At 39.9% G+C, this 24,164-nt stretch overlaps 1 protein-coding gene across 2 annotated transcripts in view; it reads left to right on the forward strand.

Moving 5' to 3' along the window:
- Nucleotides 1-24,164, forward strand: part of HSD17B4 (hydroxysteroid 17-beta dehydrogenase 4) — a 790,821-nt gene that overhangs the window by 100,622 nt on the left and 666,035 nt on the right. For both annotated transcript variants that reach the window (XM_053701594.1, XM_053701593.1), the window contains exons 4-6: nt 854-961; nt 2,195-2,254; nt 2,666-2,687. In XM_053701594.1, coding sequence (XP_053557569.1) covers nt 854-961; nt 2,195-2,254; nt 2,666-2,687 — 190 coding nt within the window. The remainder of the gene's footprint in view (nt 1-853; nt 962-2,194; nt 2,255-2,665; nt 2,688-24,164) is intronic.

Consider the following 24,164-nt stretch of genomic DNA (forward strand, 5'->3'; position numbering starts at 1 on the left):
GGCTCCTAGGAACTCCACGTGTGTGAGCACAGTGTTATCTATATGGCACACATGAACTAACACCCTCTAGTGGTGAAAACTGTCAAAATGTCCTTCAAGGGCTTAGAAATTAGCACATGAGCCTCCTAGGTTTAGCTTTTAACTAAGAATACCAAGAGAACAAAGCAAAATTGGTGATAAAAGTAAATTGGAAAATTGTTTAAAATTGCATGCCCTATCTAAATCATGAAAGTTTATTTTGGACTAGACTGTCCCTTTAAAGAAGTACTGAACACTCTAAAGTTTTGTAATGCATATGAAAGGGCTCTGTTTTAATCATGTGATAAAAACATTTTATTTTGTATGAAAAAAGGTTACTCATTGTATATTTATTTTGAAGATAGCAAAGGTACCTGATTTCTCACTGGCTGACAAGGAGATCTCACACTACTTTATTGGTGGACAGTTGCACGCATTACAAACTGGAAAAAAAAATGCAGGTGTAATACAATAACCTATTCACTTGATACAGGTTTCAGAATAAGTTATGCTTTTATGAATGTATTTAATAGAATAACATAAAAATTAGATAGGTTTTGTTTCTGGAGCTGTATTATCTATTCTTGTGGAATGTAGTCTTCTGCTGATGAAGAATATTATGTCAGACTGGAAGTCAGATTTTTATTGTCCAAACTAGAGTTTCTCAGAGTTGGAAACCTGCAAACTCAAGTTGTAAGCAGACCTCTTTCTAAATAATATTGTCTGTCTTTAGCATATTTTCTTTAAAGTATTAATAGCAGTATGAAGTTCATTCATTGATGCCTGTGTGTGTTTTCATGCCTGAAACAATCTTGCTTCATTTGCTTTTTTGCAGTTAATGATTTAGGAGGTGACATCAAAGGAGATGGAAAAAGTACATCAGCGGCTGACAAAGTAGTAGAAGAAATAAAAGCAAAAGGAGGAAAAGCTGTAGCCAACTATGGTACGGGATGCTATGAATCTCTTATATTTATGTGGCTTTTTAAAACATCAAAAATATCTTGATTTTCATTAAACTATTTAAATGTGCAGTAGAGAATGCTTTTACTGACACGTATTACTTGAAGTATAGCTCTTCTAGGGCACACAGATCCAAAAGATTATAGTCTCACTAACTTGTCCCTGTGTCTCCCAATAATACAACTGTATTTTCCCTATTTCTGGAATCCTCTATTTTTCTTCAGTCATTTACAAATGGATTGATTTTAAAGAGGCAAATCTAAAACTCCAACAGTTTTTCTTAGTGTGGTAAAGATTCACTTCCCTTTTACTATAACTTTTTATGAAGTTGGATACAGTGTTTCTGTAATCATTTAAATTCTAGTCCAAATAAGATTGGAGCTAGCTGGTTCACAGGACCTGTTCAAACTGCCCTCCTTGAATCCTTAACCATTATTTCATACAACGTTGACTAGTAAAATGGTTAGACAGCAAGATAAAGGCTTGATGCCCAAAATCTCTCCAGCTTGGTGTGAAATCATTGTGCAGCCTTTACAGGGGCTGAATTCTGTGAGGAAAGTGGTAGAACCTTGATGTTTCAGAGATGAGTGCTTCCTCCTCTAGAAAGTACCTGGGATGGAGAATCCTTTGGTGATTATTAGTGGCCTACTGGCCAGCACTCAAAAGCTTCAGTGGGATTGCTACAGATGATCAAGACCCGTCATTTGAAAGAGAGTTGCCTACTCTTTCAAACGGAAGGGGATCTTTATGGACACATAAAAAATAGATTAAAAAAATCTGAAGTTTATATAGACCCCCAATAAAATTATTTTTTCAGTGGACAAATAGGGGATCACATTTTTTTTTTTTTTATCCTGGAGATAGAAAGAATAAGCGTTGCTGTAACTCTTTCTTCTCTCGTTTTTAGTTACAAGCTTGTTTTAATTTCTTTATATAGACTGGTTTAAATTAAGCTTTTTCTCTTCTTAAATAAGCCTTTACTTAATTTCTTTTGTCCTCGAGTAGTTGGTTATCATCTTCTGCTATAAATCCTTCTATTTCTCCAGTAACTTCTTTTGCTTTCTGGTTGATGATATGAATTCTTACAGCTAATATTGCAACGTCTGTCTGATTTCTTGCCTTAATTATATGGAAACACAAAATGTCCAAAATGTTTATAGATTGCTTAAGTGTTATTTTGAAAGTTTATCTCTTGTGTCTGTTTTGTTTTACTCAGATTCCGTGGAAGCCGGAGAGAAACTTGTGCAGACTGCATTAGATGCATTTGGGAGAATAGGTAATTGATCAAACAATTTTCCCTAGTGCACGACTTACTGATGGAAGCAATTGAGCAGTGGCAAATGCTCAAGTGATTTCTGTTTTGTCTTTGACCAGCCAAGTATATGTTAAAATGCATTTTACTGATGTTTTTTGTAATTAATTTGTGGGCCACTTCACATTTAATAAATTTGTTTATTGATGCTGCTGTCTTTAAAGTTAAATCCTCTTCAGCTTTATCAATACTTCAAAAACTTTGGGAAATGTTTGTGTATTGATAAAATGGAGTGACTCAAAATAAACAATGTAATAATATGTAATTACAAAACAATACACATCCATATTGTCACAAAATGTTGTCTTCCTTTTTTTGCTTAGAATAAAAATGAATATAATTGTCATTCTGAATGCTCTTCTTTATTATTTTCAGATATTGTGATAAATAATGCTGGGTAAGTAGCCCTTTTCTACAGAACACTTACAATTTATGTTTTATATGGTTTTTTTTTCACAGTGTGTTTTTTATATTTGTAACAGTGGATGTGATCACAAAAGCAGTTATTTTATCTTTGGAAAAATCATCATCATTTTAAAGTAATTGCAGCTATCATTCAGATGTTCCATAATGCATTGAACTGCACTTATACTTTTATTATAAAAATCTTTTTGCATTCTGTGTGATGACCCTTTTCACCACATCTTTACTTTACCAAACCATGATTTATTTAAAAAAAACAAAGAAAAAAAGGTCTTGAACCAAATCTTTTTAAATGTGATCTTCCATTCAAATTAACGGGCCATTATAGTTGAAAAATGACTTGCTCTATTTCGTTTGAGCATGTCATTTTAAGACTATCGACCCTGCACTACTGTGTGTAACCCTGCAAAGGTGTTAAACACACAGTAGAAGTACCACTCAGAACCTGAAGAACACTGCAGGTCCAGAGCATAAAACTCTGCTGATCAAAATCACTAGTGATGCTGATTGGATAAGCATTGTTTTCCACTCAGGACCAGCAGTGCTTCTTTGGGTTCTGAGTGGTATTTCTACCTTTGTGGTGTTAGAGATGTTTAACACAGTAGTGCAGGGTCCATATTCTTAAAATATTATGGCCCTTTAAGCTGAAACATCTGTCATTTTTAGCTAAAGCTTTATATTTTGTGAAAAATAGAGCATGCAATTTTATGCAACTTTCTAATTTACTCCTATTATACATTTTTCTTCTTTCTCTTGCTATCTTTATTTAAAAAGCAGGTAATTAAAGCTTAGGAGCCAGCCCATTTTAGTTTCAGAACCCTGGATAGCAAATGCTTATTGGTGGCTACATTTAGCAAACCAGTAAGCAAGCATTACCCAGGTTCTCAACCAAAAATGGCTCTTAAGCTTTACATTCCTGCTTTTTAAATAAAGATAGCAAGAGAAAGAAGAAAAATTGATAATAGGAGTAAATTAGAAAGTTGCTTAAAATTACACTCTCTATCTGAATCATTAAAGAAAAAAAAAAAATTGGGTTTAGTGTCCCTTTAAGTATTAAGTCTTGATTTCTAATTAATGTTGAGTACCTGTTTAAGCTAAATAACCAGTTTTATTGTAGAACAGCTGAGTTCTGACTCATTTCTGCACTGATGCTACAGTATGTGTTACAATATGTGTTCGCCCTGTAGCTCTCGTGAGCTCCACTTGGGAGAGAATTTGGGGGATGTGCACTTATTTCCGCCACACAGTGTCCCTTGTTGATAGCTTGAAGGTAGTTCCTGGGCCATGGGGATGGAAGAATTTTATGATGAGCACTTGATCCATCTCAAACACAGCAACTTCAAGTGCAAGACCCAGCCATTTTCTTTGGTAGAACAGGGAGCAGTTGTTTATGGCAATATTTTGAAGTCCATGAATTGTTATGTCTGCCGAACTTCAAGTCTAACACGGTCTATTGGTACAAACCTGTGAAATGGTCTAGTTTGCTCAATTGCAATGGATTTGACAAACTGAAGCTTAAAAGAATTTCTCAGCTTCTTCTAAAGTTTCTGTAGAACAGTAGCACAAGGTAATGCCTTTGATATTTGATCTACAATAATCCTATATTTCTACAATGCTATTGGTTAGAGTACGCTGCAGACTTGCTTTTGCCACCTACAGCTTAACTGTACCATCTACATCATCTCATGGACCTATGTCATTAGATGTGGTAAAGAAGTGCCATTTTGATTTCAAACCAAAGTTTTTTTCCTATTCTTATATTGTGCAGAGCCACCTGTAAATAAGTTTAACTTTGCCAGAATGTGATGACTTGATATCATGGAGAATCTTTCTGAAAAGAATAGGATGCAGTTTTGTGCTCAAATGAATCCCTAATCAAACAATAGCTTTCACTTTCTAGTTTACCTTCAGACTTAAAGGGACATGAAACCCCACATTTTTCTTTCATGATTCAGATGGGGAATACATTTAAAAAAATAAATAAATTCCTATTTACTTTCATTATATCATTTGTTTCATTCTTTAGATATCCTTTCTTGAAGAAATAGCAATGCATATGGGTGAGCCAATCACATGAGACATCTATGTACAGCCACCAATCCGCAGCCTCTAGATATGCTTTTCAACAAAGGATATCAAGAGAATGAAGCAAATTAGATAATACAAGTAAATTGGAAAGTTGTTTAACCCCTTAAGGACCAGCGACGTACCCTGTATGTCGCTGGCCTTTTTTGGGGACTTGATTGTTTTATAGCACGGTCTTGCCACCAGCGTTGAGACTGCTCTATTCCACAAAGCCTGCTGGAGGGAGGGCATTAATAGCGTGTTCTTGCTAGACTTGTGCTATTATGTCCTGAAAAAAACATTAATGACCAGTGACATACAGGGTACATTGTGGTCATTAAGGGGTTAAAATTGCATGCTCCTTTCTAAATCGCAAAAAAAAATAATTTGGTTTCATGTCCTATAAAGTATAAGCGGTGGAGAGTAGCCTGATAGTTTATCTAATGGTAAGACTGGATCTCGTCTTGCATGACGAATGAAACGTTTTCTGAGAAATCGTCCATGATGCACTGATCATCTCTCAGGTTTTCTGTGTGTTTAAATATTCAGATTTATTTTTTTAATGTAGTACTGAATTTTTAAATCCTCCTGTTTTTCCAACAGTTAATCCACGAAATCTTCAAGTGAAATGACAATCTCTATAAGTCTATAAGGCATCCGTCGGTTGATAACCATAGTTTATATTTTACTTCTTCGTATATTTCATATTCTTTAATCTCTTTCATGATTATTTCACAAACCTATTCAATGCCAGGACACTTTTCACAGCTGGACATTATGCACTTCTCATTATTTGCATCACATACCACCCTTTTAAACGTTCCTTGTAATCCACTTTTGTTTTTATAGCCATGAGCTTGAGTTTAACATTTTGGTGCGTTTTTACATATGCGGAGTGATTGCCAGCAGAACCTGCTAATACACAATACTTTGGTCAAAGGTCAACACATTTTGAGAATTCTATTTTGATGCCAGGTTTTGAGTTTGCATAGTACAAGTCTTTTTTGGACATTGGTTGTGGTGCCATCCTCTCCTCTGGCAGATACAGTCTTTGTCAGACATCAATTGACTATAATCATCATTTTATAAAACATCTTTACTAATTTGATTGTAGGCTTATCTAACTTTTTGCTGACACTCTTGCTTTGCAATATGTGGCAAATTTCCACCCTCTTTTCTTTTGTGGGTTTGTGGGTAAGTACTGGCTAGCTTTAAATTCATTCTGGATTTTTCATAAACTCCAACTTTTAGGAAGTAAGCTAAGAATGTCTTTCTTCTGTTAAGTGTGATCAGTCCACGGGTCATCATTACTTCTGGGATATTAACTCCTCCCCAACAGGAAGTGCAAGAGGATTCACCCAGCAGAGCTGCATATAGCTCCTCCCCTCTACGTCACTCCCAGTCATTCTCTTGCACCCAACGACTAGATAGGAGGTGTGAGAGGGCTATGGTGATTATACTTAGTTTTATATCTTCAATCAAAAGTTTGTTATTTTAAAATAGCACCGGAGTGTGTTATTACCTCTCTGGCAGAGTTTGACGAAGAATCTACCAGAGTTTTTGCTATGATTTTAGCCGGAGTAGTTAAGATCATATTGCTGTTTCTCGGCCATCTGAGGAGAGGTAAACTTCAGATCAGGGGACAGCGGGCAGATGAATCTGCATAGAGGTATGTAGCAGCTTTTATTTTCTGACAATGGAATTGATGAGAAAATCCTGCCATACCGATATAATGTCATGTATGTATACTTTACACTTCAGTATTCTGGGGAATGGTACTTCACTAGAATTACACTGTAAGAAGTACATTAAGCTGTTTAATAACTAGAAATTATGTTTAACGTTTTTGCTGGAATGTAAAATCGTTTTCATTTGCTGAGGTACTGAGTGAATAAATGTTTGGGCACCATTTTCCCACTTGGCAGTTGCTTAATCTTTTTCTGACAGTTTCTGTTCTCTCTCACTGCTGTGTGTGAGGGGGAAGGGCCGTTTTTTGGCGCCTTTTCTATGCATCAGTTATTTCAGTCAGCAGCTCATTGTATTTCCTGCATGATCCGGTTCATCTCTACAGAACTCAGGGGTCTTCAAACTTATTTTGAGGGAGGTAATTTCTCTCAGCAGAGCTGTGAGAATTATAGTTGACTGTGATAAAAGACGTTTATTCTGTAATTGTTTCCTGCTTTCAGAATTTGTTATCTTTGCTATTGGGATTAAACCTTTGCTAAAGTTGTGTTGTTTACAAGGATTGAGGCTATAACTGTTTCAATTTATTAATTTTCAACTGTCATAGATTTTCTGTGCTTCTTAAAGGCACAGTACGTTTTTAATATTATTCTAATTGAATTGTATTCTAAGTTGCAAGTTTATTTGCTAGTGTGTTAAACATGTCTGATTCAGAGGAAGATACCTGTGTCATTTGTTGCAATGCCAAAGTGGAGCCCAATAGAAATTTATGTACTAACTGTATTGATGCTACTTTAAATAAAAGTCAATCTGTACAAATTGAACAAATTTCACCAAACAACGAGGGGAGAGTTATGCCGACTAACTCGCCTCACGTGCCAGTACCTGCATCTCCCGCTCGGGAGGTGCGTGATATTGTAGCGCCGAGTACATCTGGCCGGCCATTACAAATCACATTACAGGATATGGCTTCTGTTATGACTGAAGTTTTGGCTAAATTACCAGAACTAAGAGGTAAGCGTGATCACTCTGGGGTGAGAACAGAGTGCGCTGATAATATTAGGGCCATGTCAGATACTGCGTCACAGGTTACAGAACATGAGGACGGAGAACTTCATTCTGTGGGTGACGGTTCTGATCCAAACAGACTGGATTCAGATATTTCAAATTTTAAATTTAAACTGGAAAACCTCCGTGTATTACTAGGGGAGGTGTTAGCGGCTCTGAATGATTGTAACACAGTTGCAATACCAGAGAAAATGTGTAGGTTGGATAAATATTTTGCGGTACCGACGAGTACTGAGGTTTTTCCTATACCTAAGAGAATTACTGAAATTGTTTCTAAGGAGTGGGATAGACCCGGTGTGCCGTTCTCACCCCCTCCGATATTTAGAAAAATGTTTCCAATAGACGCCACCACACGGGACTTATGGCAAGCGGTCCCTAAGGTAGAGGGAGCAGTTTCTACTTTAGCTAAGCGTACCACTATCCCGGTGGAGGATAGCTGTGCTTTTTCAGATCCAATGGATAAAAAATTAGAGGGTTACCTTAAGAAAATGTTTGTTCAACAAGGTTTTATATTGCAACCCCTTGCATGCATTGCGCCGATCACGGCTGCAGCGGCGTTCTGGATTGAGTCTCTGGAAGAGAACATTAGTTCAGCTACTCTGGACGACATTACGGACAGGCTTAGAGTCCTTAAACTAGCTAATTCATTCATTTCGGAGGCCGTAGTACATCTAACTAAACTTACGGCGAAGAATTCAGGATTCGCCATTCAGGCACGCAGGGCGCTGTGGCTAAAATCCTGGTCAGCTGATGTTACTTCTAAGTCTAAATTGCTTAATATACCTTTCAAAGGGCAGACCTTATTCGGGCCCGGGTTGAAAGAGATTATCGCTGACATTACAGGAGGTAAAGGCCATGCCCTGCCTCAGGACAAAGCCAAAACTAAGACTAGACTGTCTAATTTTCGTTCCTTTCGTAATTTCAAAGCAGGAGCAGCATCAACTTCCTCTGCACCAAAACAGGAAGGAGCTGTTGCTCGCTACAGACAAGGCTGGAAACCTAACCAGTCCTGGAACAAGGGCAAGCAGACCAGGAAACCTACTGCTGCCCCTAAAACGGCATGAATTGAGGGCCCCCGATCCGGGATCGGATCTAGTGGGGGGCAGGCTTTCTCTCTTCGCCCAGGCTTGGGCAAGAGATGTCCAGGATCCCTGGGCGCTAGAAATAATATCTCAGGGATACCTTCTGGACTTCAAATACTCTCCTCCAAGAGAGAGATTTCATCTGTCAAGGTTGTCAACAATCCAGACAAAGAAAGAGGCGTTTCTACGCTGCGTACAAGAGCTCTTGTTAATGGGAGTAATCCACCCAGTTCCACGATCGGAACAGGGACAGGGGTTTTACTCAAATCTGTTTGTGGTTCCCAAAAAAGAGGGAACTTTCAGACCAATCCTGGACTTAAAGATCCTAAACAAGTTCCTAAGAGTTCCATCGTTCAAGATGGAGACTATTCGGACAATTTTACCTATGATCCAAGAGGGTCAGTACATACCGGTACCTAAGGTTTGCCTTCCTAGACAGGCATTACCAGTTTGTAGCTCTTCCATTCGGATTGGCTACAGCTCCAAGAATCTTCACAAAGGTTCTGGGTGCTCTTCTGGCGGTACTAAGACCGCGGGGAATCTTGGTAGCTCCATACCTAGATGACATTCTGATTCAAGCTTCAAGCTTTCAAACTGCCAAGTCTCATACAGAGTTAGTACTGGCATTTCTAAGGTCACATGGATGGAAGGTGAACGAAAAGAAAAGTTCACTCGTTCCACTCACAAGAGTTCCCTTCCTGGGGACTCTTATAGATTCTGTAAAAATGAAGATTTACCTGACAGAGGACAGGTTAACAAGACTTCAAAGTGCTTGCCGCACCCTTCATTCCATTCAACACCCGTCAGTGGCTCAATGCATGGAGGTAATCGGCTTAATGGTAGCGGCAATGGACATAGTACCCTTTGCACGCCTACACCTCAGACCACTGCAACTGTGCATGCTAAGTCAGTGGAATGGGGATTACTCAGACTTATCCCCTTCTCTGAATCTGGATCAAGAGACCAGAAATTCTCTTCTTTGGTGGCTTTCTCGGCCACATCTGTCCAGGGGGATGCCATTCAGCAGACCAGACTGGACAATTGTAACAACAGACGCCAGCCTTCTAGGTTGGGGTGCCGTCTGGAATTCTCTGAAGGCTCAGGGACAATGGAGTCAGGAGGAGAGTCTCCTGCCAATAAACATTCTGTAATTGAGAGCAGTTCTCAATGCCCTCCTGGCTTGGCCCCAGTTGACAACGCGGAGTTTCATCAGGTTTCAGTCGGACAACATCACGACTGTAGCTTACATCAACCATCAGGGAGGGACACGAAGCTCCCTAGCTATGATGGAAGTATCAAAGATAATTCGCTGGGCAGAGTCTCACTCTTGCCACCTGTCAGCAATCCACATCCCGGGAGTGGAGAACTGGGAGGCGGATTTCTTAAGTCGTCAGACTTTTCATCCGGGGGAGTGGGAACCTCATCCGGAGGTCTTTGCCCAAATACTTCGACGTTGGGGCAAACCAGAGATAGATCTCATGGCGTCTCGACAGAACGCCAAGCTTCCTCGTTATGGGTCCAGATCCAGGTATCCAGAAGCAGTCCTGATAGATGCCCTGACAGCACCTTGGGATTTCAGGATGGCTTACGTGTTTCCACCCTTCCCGATGCTTCCTCGATTGATTGCCAGAATCAAACAAGAGAGAGCATCAGTGATTCTAATAGCACCTGCGTGGCCACGCAGGACTTGGTATGCAGATCTGGTGGACATGTCATCCTGTCCACCTTGGTCTCTACCCCTGAAACAGGACCTTCTGATACAGGGTCCCTTCAAACATCAAAGTCTAACTTCTCTGAAGCTGACTGCTTGGAAATTGAACGCTTGATTTTATCAAGACGTGGGTTTTCTGAGTCAGTTATTGATACCTTAATACAGGCTAGGAAACCTGTTACCAGAAAGATTTACCATAAGATATGGCGTAAATACCTATATTGGTGTGAATCCAAAGGTTACTCTTGGAGTAAGGTTAGGATTCCTAGGATATTGTCTTTTCTACAAGAAGGTTTAGAAAAGGGTTTATCCGCTAGTTCATTAAAGGGACAGATCTCAGCTCTGTCCATTCTGTTACACAAACGTCTGTCAGAAGTTCCTGACGTCCAGGCTTTTTGTCAGGCTTTGGCCAGGATTAAGCCTGTGTTTAAAACGGTTGCTCCACCATGGAGTTTATACCTTGTTCTTAATGTTTTACAGGGCGTTCCGTTTGAACCCCTTCATTCCATTGATATAAAGTTGTTATCTTGGAAAGTTCTATTTTTAATGGCTATTTCCTCGGCTCGAAGAGTCTCTGAGTTATCAGCCTTACATTGTGATTCTCCTTATTTGATTTTTCATTCGGATAAGGTAGTTCTGCGTACTAAACCTGGGTTCTTACCTAAGGTAGTTACTAACAGGAATATCAATCAAGAGATTGTTGTTCCTTCTTTATGCCCAAATCCTTCTTCGAAGAAGGAACGTCTACTGCACAACCTGGATGTAGTCCGTGCTCTAAAATTTTACTTACAGGCAACTAAGGAATTTCGACAAACGTCTTCTCTGTTTGTCGTTTACTCTGGGCAGAGGAGAGGTCAAAAAGCTTCTGCTACCTCTCTTTCTTTTTGGCTTCGTAGCATAATTCGTTTAGCTTATGAGACTGCTGGACAGCAGCCTCCTGAAAGGATTACAGCTCATTCCACTAGAGCTGTGGCTTCTACTTGGGCCTTTAAGAATGAGGCCTCTGTTGAACAGATTTGCAAGGCTGCAACTTGGTCTTCGCTTCATACTTTTTCCAAATTTTACAAATTTGACACTTTTGCTTCATCGGAGGCTATTTTTGGGAGAAAGGTTCTTCAGGCAGTGGTTCCTTCTGTATAAAGAGCCTGCCTATCCCTCCCGTCATCCGTGTACTTTTGCTTTGGTATTGGTATCCCAGAAGTAATGATGACCCGTGGACTGATCACACTTAACAGAAGAAAACATAATTTATGCTTACCTGATAAATTCCTTTCTTCTGTAGTGTGATCAGTCCACGGCCCGCCCTGTTTTAAGGCAGGTAAATATTTTTTAATTTATACTCCAGTCACCACTTCACCCTTGGCTTTTCCTTTCTCGTTGGTCCTTGGTCGAATGACTGGGAGTGACGTAGAGGGGAGGAGCTATATGCAGCTCTGCTGGGTGAATCCTCTTGCACTTCCTGTTGGGGAGGAGTTAATATCCCAGAAGTAATGATGACCCGTGGACTGATCACACTACAGAAGAAAGGAATTTATCAGGTAAGCATAAATTATGTTTTTTTTCTTTGGTAGTTTTTGCAGTTTTTAATATTTCTTCTTCCTTGTCCTCGTCTTGCAAGGATGTATCCAAAACACCTTTCTAGCTTATCAGATACAGTTGCACCAATGGTTGACACCTTCCTTTTCAAAACTGGTCTTCTGGCATCAGAGAGTTTCTGTGCCTTAACTAGGGACACACCTAATGCTGAACAGGCTTCATTAAAGGGACAGTCTACACCTAAAACAACGTTACCCCATCCATAGTTCCGATTTTGTTTGCTCACCCCTGTAACCATATCGAGACTTTTACACATCCAGAGTTATTCTCTCTGAAAAGTTATATTCTCACTGTTAGAAATGGCCGATCCGATCCGCCCACTCAATAAGTCACCCACTCTCTTAGTTTGCATCGTCCAATAAAAAACTGATCACCGATTAAAAAACTGTATCGCGTATTCATTGCTTCGCGCATGCGCAACTTAACTGGGAACCAAGTATCCGGAACCAAAGTTTCGATCTATGTTTTTAACGCTATGAATTCACAGAAGTACGAGTGTTTATTTATTGTAAGTTACCCGTTCTGTGTGTGCAGAGATAACAAATACCGACTTCCGGTTTTGAACTGTGGATAATTGCGCATGCGTTTTAGGGTCTAATGAGGTCACTGTTCAGTCCGTGCACGAGTGTTATAGGGAAAGATCAGGACTCGAGAAGACAGGAGGAGAAGCTAATGGGAGGAGTTAAACGGCCATGTTTGAATCAAGGAATAAAAACTATTTTTCTGAAAAAGTGGGTAAGCGGATACACGAAAATAGGGATCCAGGGTATCAATAGAATTGTAATCATGAGATCGTAACTATGGGGTAACGTTGTTGTTTTAGGTGTAGACTGTCCCTTTAACAGCTTCTATAAAAACACACTTAGGTTCAAACAAATCTTCTGGTTGTTCGGATTCATCATCTGACAGTTTTCTGAACATTTCGTAAGTACTTGAAGCAAAAAGCTTTACCTGGAATAAGGTTACAGTGAGAGCAGTTTGTTGCTACTGCAAGGTTTCTCTCAGAGGGATTTCCTTGAAGTTTTTTAGTGGACTTCTAACAAATGTGAAAATATTTCTCTAAAAAAATATGAACAAATGTGTTCTATGTTTTTTCAACCTGATCTTCAGACTAAGGGGCCGATTTATCATCGGTCTGTCCGACATGATCCATACGCTGTCGGCATTTATCATTGCACAAGCAGTTCATGTGAACTGCTTGTGCAATGCCGCCCCCTGCAGATTCGTGGCCAATCGGCCGCTAGCAGGGGCTGTCAATCAGCCCGATCGTATGAGATCGGGCGGATTGATGTCTGCAGCCTCAGAGCAGGCGAAGCAGTTAAGGAGCAGCGGTCTTAAGACCTGAAGGCTCGCGTGGAAAAAGGGTCATCAGGGGCCATTCGGCCCTTGATAAATCGACCTCTATGGGGTCGATTATCTAAAGGTCTCTGGGCTGGCGAGATTTAAGAAAGCTCGCCAGCCCTTCTGTTTCCCTGGTGGAATTATAAAAAGCCACTTTTTACCCTAAAAACAGGTTGTCCCACTAAGGGGTTTATACTAAAATTAGACTGAAATGAGAATATAACTAAAGGAATTCTGATGACTAAAATATGACTAAAACTAAAATAGCATTTTAGTTAAAAGACTATGGGGCCGAATTATCAAGCTCCGAATGGAGCTTGATGCCCCTGGTTTCTGGCGAGCCTTCAGGCTCAGTAAAAACAGAAGTTATAAAGCAGCGGTCTAAAGACTGCTGCTCCATAACTTGTCCGCCTGCTCTGAGGTGGTGGACAGAAATCAACCTAATCAAATACGATCGGGTTGATTGACACCCCCTGCTAGCGGCCGATTGGCCACGAATTTGCAGGGGGTGGTATTGAACAAGCAGTTCTGGTGAACTGCTGGTGCAATGATAAATGCTGACAGCGTATGCCGTCGTCATTTATTGATGTGCAGCAGACATGATACGCTACATTGTATCATGTCCGCTCGCACTTACATAAATATGCCCCAATGACTAAAACTAAATCAAAATTTGCTGTCAAAATTAAGACTCTATGCAAGGTGTTATAATCAATCCATATCTAATTACTGCTCTTTTGTAAAATAAAAAAAAATAAAAAAGCTAGGTTATCTTCTTGTTTATTTCCAAACCTTGGTGTTGTTTAATTTTAAGATAAATAAAGACATGTTATATACCACAACAGTTAAATCTGTATTGCATGTTCAAACCTTAATACCATAAATAAAAACAGGTTAATAAACCATTAATCCAGGAGTATCTAATGAGTTTTGAAGTTTTAGAGCAGTGTTAATTTTGTTGCCGAAATTTTTTGGAATCTGTGAACAATCAATTGATTCTTCCTATAGAAATAAGAATAACCTAAGAGTATGGGTGTATGTTATGCTGTGCCTGTGCTAGCTGCAGGAACTTTTTGTTGTGTTGAGTTACTTGTTTTAATTATTAACAGAGAACTTTTAAAGACTAAATCGAAATTTGCCGTCAAAATTAACACTGTAGGAAGGTAATGCATACATTACTGAAGTGCACAATTAAAATCGCAATTTAAAAATCATACAAAATTAATAATTTAGCCATTCACACAAAAATACCCAGGAACATTGTATTGTTATGTGTCAAAAAATGTAACAAAATTCTTCACCAAAATTTAATTTTATCAAAGACTTAAAATTTGTATGTTACAACAGGAATAAAACATATTAAATGTGCACAGCGTAAATGGTAATTTAAGTACACTGGATGTGCAAAAAATACATAAAAATCCCTACATATAAGTACTAAGTACAAAATACAAAGTGTAATTGTTATTTTTTTTTACGTAAAACAGGCTGAACATGGGTGTGTATCAAATTTTCTCTCAAATACCAGCTTAAATCTCTAATTATTCCCGCCCTACATTTCTTGCAAATGTGGTTGTGACAAAATACTTAAAATACCCTAATAGAAAAACATATGCATACGAAAATAAAGGGTGATTGTAAAATGCTATACGCAGAAAGCAGCGTAATGTGATTTATATTGTCTTTTGTCTGCACAGCGAAGATTCCTTTTCCAACGAGCTCCATTCCTTTTTTAAGATAATTTTATTAGTCCAGCACCTGCGAGGGTTGGCGTGATCTGGCAAGGTTTTAGAAAATCTGACCCTAAGAATCCTTTCTGCTCTTCAGTAAAATTGATTATATTTTTTATTTCTGAGCATTGACTGTATGACAAACTTCCCCCATGCCAATAGAACACTTAATTCTCAAGTCTGCAAAAAGTAAAAAAAAGAAAAAAGCATAGAAATTATGAAAACATAATTAGTCAATCACTTTTAAAAGTACCATTGTCTTGCTCACACTCAAACCTGAAAAGCATATTTTAGAGAATTTATGAAATTTATAAGTTAGCTATAACAAGTGCAAACCAGCAAGCCTGCTGAATCCATCTGCAAACAGATGTAGAATGATTACATGATTTGATTTTAATTAAACCTGCCATATGTCACCATATTCTATGACCTATAACCTATGCACCACTTGGAGTAACGACACAAACTTTTTTTCTCCAACATAGGTGTGTCCGGTACACGGCGTCATCCTTACTTGTGGGATATTCTCCTCCCCAACAGGAAATGGCAAAGAGCCCAGCAAAGCTGGTCACACGATCCCTCCTAGGCTCCGCCTACCCCAGTCATTCTCTTTGCCGTTGTACAGGCAACATCTCCACGGAGATGGCTTAGAGTTTTTTAGTGTTTAACTGTAGTTTTTATTATTCAATCAAGAGTTTGTTATTTTAAAATAGTGCTGGTATGTACTATTTACTCTGAAACAGAAAAGAGATGAAGATTTCTGTTTGTATGAGGAAAATGATTTTAGCAACCGTTACTAAAATCCATGGCTGTTCCACACAGGACTGTTGAGAGGAATTAACTTCAGTTGGGGGAACAGTGAGCAGTCTTTTGCTGCTTGAGGTATGACACATTCTAACAAGACGATGTAATGCTGGAAGCTGTCATTTTCCCTATGGGATCCGGTAAGCCATGTTTATTCAGAAAGTAAATAAGGGCTTCACAAGGGCTTATTAAGACTGTAGACTTTTTCTGGGCTAAATCGATTCATATATTACACATATTTAGCCTTGAGGAATCATTTAATCTGGGTATTTTGATAAAATAATATCGGCAGGCACTGTTTTAGACACCTTATTCTTTAGGGGCTTTCCCTAATCATAGGCAGAGCCTCATTTTCGCGCCGGTATTGCGCACTTGTTTTTGAGAGGCATGACATGCAGTCGCATGTGTGAGGAGCTCTGATACATAGAAAAGACTTTTTGAAGGCGTCATTTGGTATCGTATTCCCCTTTGGGCTTGGTTGGGTCTCAGCAAAGCAGATACCAGGGACTGTAAAGGGGTTAAAGTTAAAAACGGCTCCGGTTCCGTTATTTTAAGGGTTAAAGCTTCCAAATTTGGTGTGCAATACTTTTAAGGCTTTAAGACACTGTGGTGAAATTTTGGTGAATTTTGAACAATTCCTTCATACTTTTTCGCAATTGCAGTAATAAAGTGTGTTCAGTTTAAAATTTAAAGTGACAGTAACGGTTTTATTTTAAAACGTTTTTTGTACTTTGTTATCAAGTTTATGCCTGTTTAACATGTCTGAACTACCAGATAGACTGTGTTCTGAATGTGGGGAAGCCAGGGTTCCTTCTCATTTAAATAAATGTGATTTATGTGACACTGAAAATGATGCCCAAGATGATTCCTCAAGTGAGGGGAGTAAGCATGGTACTGCATCATTCCCTCCTTCGTCTACACGAGTCTTGCCCCTAGTACATCTAGCGCGCCAATACTCCTTACTATGCAACAATTAACGGCTGTAATGGATAATTCTATCAAAAACATTTTAGCCAAAATGCCCACTTATCAGCGTAAGCGCGACTGCTCTGTTTTAGATACTGAAGAGCATGAGGACGCTGATGATAATGGTTCTGAAATGCCCCTACACCAGTCTGAGGGGGCCAGGGAGGTTTTGTCTGAGGGAGAAATTTCAGATTCAGGGAAAATTTCTCAACAAGCTGAACCCGATGTGATTACATTTAAATTTAAGTTGGAACATCTCCGCGCTCTGCTTAAGGAGGTATTATCCACTCTGGATGATTGTGAGAATTTGATCATCCCAGAGAAACTATGTAAAATGGACAAGTTCCTAGACGTCCCGGGGCTCCCAGAAGCTTTTCCTATACCCAAGCGGGTGGCGGACATTGTAAATAAAGAATGGGAAAGGCCCGGTATACCTTTCGTCCCTCCCCCCATATTTAAAAAATTGTTTCCTATGGTCGACCCCAGAAAGGACTTATGGCAGACAGTCCCCAAGGTCGAGGGAGCGGTTTCTACTTTAAACAAACGCACCACTATACCCATAGAAGATAGTTGTGCTTTCAAAGATCCTATGGATAAAAAATTAGAAGGTTTGCTTAAAAAGATGTTTGTTCAGCAAGGTTACCTTCTACAACCAATTTCATGCATTGTCCCTGTCACTACAGCCGCGTGTTTCTGGTTCGATGAACTAGTTAAGGCGATCGATAGTGATTCTCCTCCTTATGAGGAGATTATGGACAGAATCCGTGCTCTCAAATTGGCTAATTCTTTCACCCTAGACGCCACTTTGCAATTGGCTAGGTTAGCGGCGAAAAATTCTGGGTTTGCTATTGTGGCGCGCAGAGCGCTTTGGTTGAAATCTTGGTCAGCGGATGCGTCTTCCAAGAACAAACTACTTAACATTCCTTTCAAGGGGAAAACGCTGTTTGGCCCTGACTTGAAAGAGATTATCTCTGATATCACTGGGGGTAAGGGCCACGCCCTTCCTCAGGATAGGTCTTTCAAGGCCAAAAATAAACCTAATTTTCGTCCCTTTCGTAGAAACGGACCAGCCCCAAGTGCTACGTCCTCTAAACAAGAGGGTAATACTTCTCAAGCCAAGCCAGCCTGGAGACCAATGCAAGGCTGGAACAAGGGAAAGCAGGCCAAGAAACCTGCCACTGCTACCAAGACAGCATGAAATGTTGGCCCCCGATCCGGGACCGGATCTGGTGGGGGGCAGACTCTCTCTCTTCGCTCAGGCTTGGGCAAGAGATGTTCTGGATCCTTGGGCACTAGAAATAGTCTCCCAAGGTTATCTTCTGGAATTCAAGGGACTTCCCCCAAGGGGGAGGTTCCACAGGTCTCAATTGTCTTCAGACCACATAAAAAGACAGGCATTCTTACATTGTGTAGAAGACCTGCTAAAAATGGGAGTAATTCATCCTGTTCCATTAGGAGAACAAGGGATGGGGTTCTGCTCCAATCTGTTCATAGTTCCCAAAAAAGAGGGAACGTTCAGACCAATCTTAGATCTCAAGATCTTAAACTAGTTTCTCAAGGTTCCATCGTTCAAGATGGAAACCATTCGAACAATTCTTCCTTCCATCCAGGAAGGTCAATTCATGACCACGGTGGATTTAAAGGATGCGTATCTACATATTCCTATCCACAAGGAACATCATCGGTTCCTAAGGTTCGCATTCCTGGACAAGCATTACCAGTTCGTGGCGCTTCCTTTCGGATTAGCCACTGCTCCAAGGATTTTCACAAAGGTACTAGGGTCCCTTCTAGCGGTGCTAAGACCAAGGGGCATTGCAGTAGTACCTTACTTGGACGACATTCTGATTCAAGCGTCGTCCCTTCCTCAAGCAAAGGCTCACACGGACATAGTCCTGGCCTTTCTCAGATCTCACGGATGGAAAGTGAACGTGGAAAAGAGTTCTCTATCTCCGTCGACAAGGGTTCCCTTCTTGGGAACAATAATAGACTCCCTAGAAATGAGGATTTTTCTGACAGAGGCCAGAAAATCAAAACTTCTAAACTCTTGTCGGACACTTCTTTCCGTTCCTCTTCCTTCCATAGCGCAGTGCATGGAAGTAATAGGTTTGATGGTAGCGGCAATGGACATAGTTCCTTTTGCGCGCATTCATCTAAGACCATTACAACTGTGCATGCTCAGTCAGTGGAATGGGGACTATACAGACTTGTCTCCGAAGATACAAGTAAATCAGAGGACCAGAGACTCACTCCGCTGGTGGCTGTCCCTGGACAACCTGTCACAAGGGATGACCTTCCGCAGACCAGAGTGGGTCATTGTCACGACCGACACCAGTCTGATGGGCTGGGGCGCGGTCTGGGGATCCCTGAAAGCTCGGGGTCTTTGGTCTCGGGAAGAATCTCTTCTACCGATAAATATTCTGGAACTGAGAGCGATATTCAATGCTCTCAAGGCTTGGCCTCAGCTAGCGAAGGCCAAGTTCATACGGTTTCAATCAGACAACATGACGACTGTTGCGTACATCAACCATCAGGGGGGAACAAGGAGTTCCCTGGCGATGGAAGAAGTGACCAAAATCATTCAGTGGGCGGAGACTCGCTCCTGCCACCTGTCTGCAATCCACATCCCAGGAGTGGAAAATTGGGAAGCGGATTTTCTGAGTCGTCAGACATTGCATCCGGGGGAGTGGGAACTCCATCCGGAAATCTTTGCCCAAATCACTCAACTGTGGGGCATTCCAGACATGGATCTGATGGCCTCTCGTCAGAACTTCAAGGTTCCTTGCTACGGGTCCAGATCCAGGGATCCCAAGGCGACGCTAGTAGATGCACTAGTAGCACCTTGGACCTTCAAACTAGCTTATGTATTCCCGCCGTTTCCTCTCATCCCCAGGCTGGTAGCCAGGATCCATCAGGAGAGGGCGTCGGTGATCTTGATAGCTCCTGCGTGGCCACGCAGGACTTGGTATGCAGATCTGGTGAATATGTCATCGGCTCCACCATGGAAGCTACCTTTGAGACGAGACCTTCTTGTTCAAGGTCCGTTCGTACATCCGAATCTGGTCTCACTCCAGCTGACTGCTTGGAGATTGAACGCTTGATTTTATCAAAACGAGGGTTCTCAGATTCTGTTATTGATACTCTTGTTCAGGCCAGAAAGCCTGTAACTAGAAAAATTTACCACAAAATATGGAAAAAATATATCTGTTGGTGTGAATCTAAAGGATTCCCCTGGGACAAGGTAAAGATTCCTAAGATTCTATCTTTTCTCCAAGAAGGATTGGAGAAAGGGTTATCTGCAAGTTCCTTGAAGGGACAGATTTCTGCCTTGTCTGTGTTACTTCACAAAAAGCTGGCAGCTGTGCCAGATGTTCAAGCCTTTGTTCAGGCTCTGGTTAGAATCAAGCCTGTTTACAAACCTTTGACTCCTCCTTGGAGTCTCAACTTAGTTCTTTCAGTTCTTCAGGGGGTTCCGTTTGAACCCTTACATTCCGTTGATATTAAGTTATTATCTTGGAAAGTTTTGTTTTTGGTTGCAATTTCTTCTGCTAGAAGAGTTTCAGAATTATCTGCTCTGCAGTGTTCTCCTCCTTATCTGGTGTTCCATGCAGATAAGGTGGTTTTACGTACTAAACCTGGTTTTCTTCCGAAAGTTGTTTCTAACAAAAACATTAACCAGGAGATAGTCGTGCCTTCTTTGTGTCCGAAACCTGTTTCGAAGAAGGAGCGTTTGTTGCACAATTTGGATGTTGTTCGCGCTCTAAAATTCTATTTAGATGCTACAAAGGATTTTAGACAAACATCTTCCTTGTTTGTTGTTTATTCTGGTAAAAGGAGAGGTCAAAAAGCAACTTCTACCTCTCTCTCTTTTTGGATTAAAAGCATCATCAGATTGGCTTACGAGACTGCCGGACGGCAGCCTCCTGAAAGAATCACAGCTCATTCCACTAGGGCTGTGGCTTCCACATGGGCCTTCAAGAACGAGGCTTCTGTTGATCAGATATGTAGGGCAGCGACTTGGTCTTCACTGCACACTTTTACCAAATTTTACAAGTTTGATACTTTTGCTTCTTCTGAGGCTGTTTTTGGGAGAAAGGTTTTGCAAGCCGTGGTGCCTTCCATTTAGGTGACCTGATTTGCTCCCTCCCTTCATCCGTGTCCTAAAGCTTTGGTATTGGTTCCCACAAGTAAGGATGACGCCGTGGACCGGACACACCTATGTTGGAGAAAACAGAATTTATGTTTACCTGATAAATTACTTTCTCCAACGGTGTGTCCGGTCCACGGCCCGCCCTGGTTTTTTTAATCAGGTCTGATAATTTATTTTCTTTAACTACAGTCACCACGGTATCATATGGTTTCTCCTATGCAAATATTCCTCCTTAACGTCGGTCGAATGACTGGGGTAGGCGGAGCCTAGGAGGGATCGTGTGACCAGCTTTGCTGGGCTCTTTGCCATTTCCTGTTGGGGAGGAGAATATCCCACAAGTAAGGATGACGCCGTGGACCGGACACACCGTTGGAGAAAGTAATTTATCAGGTAAACATAAATTCTGTTTTTCCTTAAAGGGTATATAAAGAGCTAACTAATTTAATACATTTTGGATTTTTAAATTTGGTCCCACATTGACGTATTTTAGCCCTGAAAAAGCATTTTTTTTTTCAAATTTAATTTGTTTAAAAAAAAATTTTCCCCTTCATTTTTCTATGCCTACCATAAAGCTTGATGGAGGAGGGATAATGGCCAGAATTTAGGCCCCTTAGTTCCAGTGAAGGGTCATCATGTTGCTACAGGATACAAAGGAATTTTAGACAATAGTGTGCTTCCAACTTTGTGGCAACAGTTTGAGAGAGGCTCTTTCTTGTTCCAGCATGACTTTGTCCCTGTGCAAAAAGTAAAGTCCATTAAGACATGGTTTTAAGAGTTTGTTGTAGAGGATCTCGAGTGTCCTGCACAGATCCCTGACCTGAAACCCATTGAACAGTTTTGGAATGAACTAGAGCGCCGATTGTGAGCCAGACCTTTTTCTTTCAATTTCAGTGCCAGACCTCACAAGTGCTTTTTTTGACTGAATGGGCAAAAATTCCCACAGACAGCTTTAAAGTCTTGTGAAAAGCATTTTCAAAAGAGAAAAGGGGGTGCCAACTCCATAATGCCCATGGTTTTTGGAATGGGATCTTGAACAAACACATAAAGATGTGATGATCAGGTGTGCACAAACCTTTGGCCATATAGTGTATCAGTTGTGCTAGTCTTCATCCCATTCATATCACTTACTATGAACTTCTCATTTTCACTATTTGTCCACATTTTCAGTTTGCAAGCTTTTCTTCTGGCTTAGCCACAACCTACCATGGTTTCAGAGACTTTTTTTTGTCATGTAATGTCTACATACTAGCTTTAACACACAGTGTCTTCTGTACCAGGAGTGGATAATTAACCTCACTAATTCCTTCTACTAATATCCTCTTCATGGGGGTCTTTCTGGACTCCTACCTCATGATATTCTTACTCACACCTCCTTTCTTCCATTACCATGCGCAAATCCCTCTGTCATCTATTTTGCTGTGCTCTTTAGGGAAGATCTTTAAGTTTGCATTTCTGTTTTGGTCCAATCAGACATTACCACTGCAGTAGCTTTCTAAGCTCATCCTTTCTTGCACTGCCATTCTATTTATAGTCCTGTACAAAGACTGTCATCAGTGTTTGATTTTCATTCACCTCTTTGTCCTTAAACTCCTTGGTTTGTGGATTGTATTATGCTCTCAATTTTTTGTCTTCCCCCTACATGTGCATTTCCTATCTCATTTTATTTTTTTTTTTTGTCCTGACCAGACACAAGTCTCTCCTGTTTGATCACTTAGGTTTTGAGGGGTGCATACAAGCCTTTTTCTTTTATTTAACTCTTTTTAAGGCCTAAACTGTACAGATGCATTTTCTCTATTCCTTTTTCCTGTATTTTATTTGTAAGTTTTTTTCGTAAAGAATGTTCTTCAAGTATCCTGTAATAGTATATTTAAGCAGTGTCAAGGTCTTTTTATTCTATGAATACGTTTTCTTCTGGTTCTGCTTCACCCTTTGCTGAGACAGGTTTTTCAATTTTAGAAAATGTCATTTTTATTTTGTAGAATAACGCTAAATAGTTTTCTTCATGTTCTGAGCATCAACACACAAAGACCTGCCCTTCCTGGTTTATGATATTGTTTTGGTCTGGCTCTTCTTTTCTTTTTCTACAATCTTTCTTCTTTTAGCTAATTGATAAAAGTGGGGGAGAGGAAATTGAGTCTTCCTGTTGTTTTCCCCAAGTGGTGGCTTGAAGTTATTAACCTAAAGGAACAGTAAACACCTTGTAATTACAATACAGTTCTGTTGTTTTTAGAATAACATATAAACCAAATCTATGTTTTTAAAACAAACTAACCTTGTTTGCTGCATTTGATTTTCAGTTGCTAAACTCCACCCACTCTTTTTCTTATTTGGGGCAGCCAATAGGGTTTTAACAGATTAGAGCACCTGCAGACAACAAAGCTAGTCACAGTTTTATATTGTTAGTATAAAATGCCATTTAGTAAAAAAGTATGTATAAGAGTTAGCCATTGAGAAGTGCATTTCAAATTCTGGAAGTTAGAAATACAATTTACAGAGCTAAATTACATGAAAAGAGGGCAAAATTATTAATGAAGTATATTGCAAAGTTGTTTCATTATGCATAAGGGTGGATTTGATTTAAATCAAATTAATTTAAATCATGGTTTTCATTTTTAGAATAAGAACGAATAAGATTATTTTTCCAACTATTTCAGACCATTACTAATTTGGTTATATATAATTACATATGCATAGATAGATGATTGAAATTAAAGTGAAGGTAAAGTTACCCTCATCTCGATCTAGAATTATCTTTTAAATGTTTAAAAATAATGACTTTCATTCATCATATTTTATATAAATCGTTATAAATAAATATATTACCTTTTTATAATTTGATTTCTATCCGTCCCCAAATTCAACCGGTAAAAAATATATTTTTTTTCTTTCCATCACGTGTTTTTATTATCCAACTGATTTTTAGGCTGTTAGGCGGTCGTCATCCGCCCCTTTACTCATCGCCACATGCGCAATCGAATTTTTCTTAAGCTTCTCAACCCTGCGCGCTCCTGTTTCGCGCATGCGTCCTACTACCAGGTAGGAATCCCCACAGACTACATTGTCTTTTTACGGACGTCTTCTATAACCTGCTAAGGTTGTATTTAGTAAGTTCATCTATGATAAAGATTTTACTAATGTGGGCCTTTTAATGGCACATGATGCTGTGTTACCGGCACAGCCTTGTTACCGGTCTTTACGATCAGAGACAGGAGCTGCATTCATTGATATAGTTGAAACGTTTCTTAAAAACATCGATCTA

The sequence above is a fragment of the Bombina bombina genome, chromosome 2 (assembly GCF_027579735.1).
Source record: "Bombina bombina isolate aBomBom1 chromosome 2, aBomBom1.pri, whole genome shotgun sequence".
NCBI lineage: Eukaryota > Metazoa > Chordata > Amphibia > Anura > Bombinatoridae > Bombina > Bombina bombina.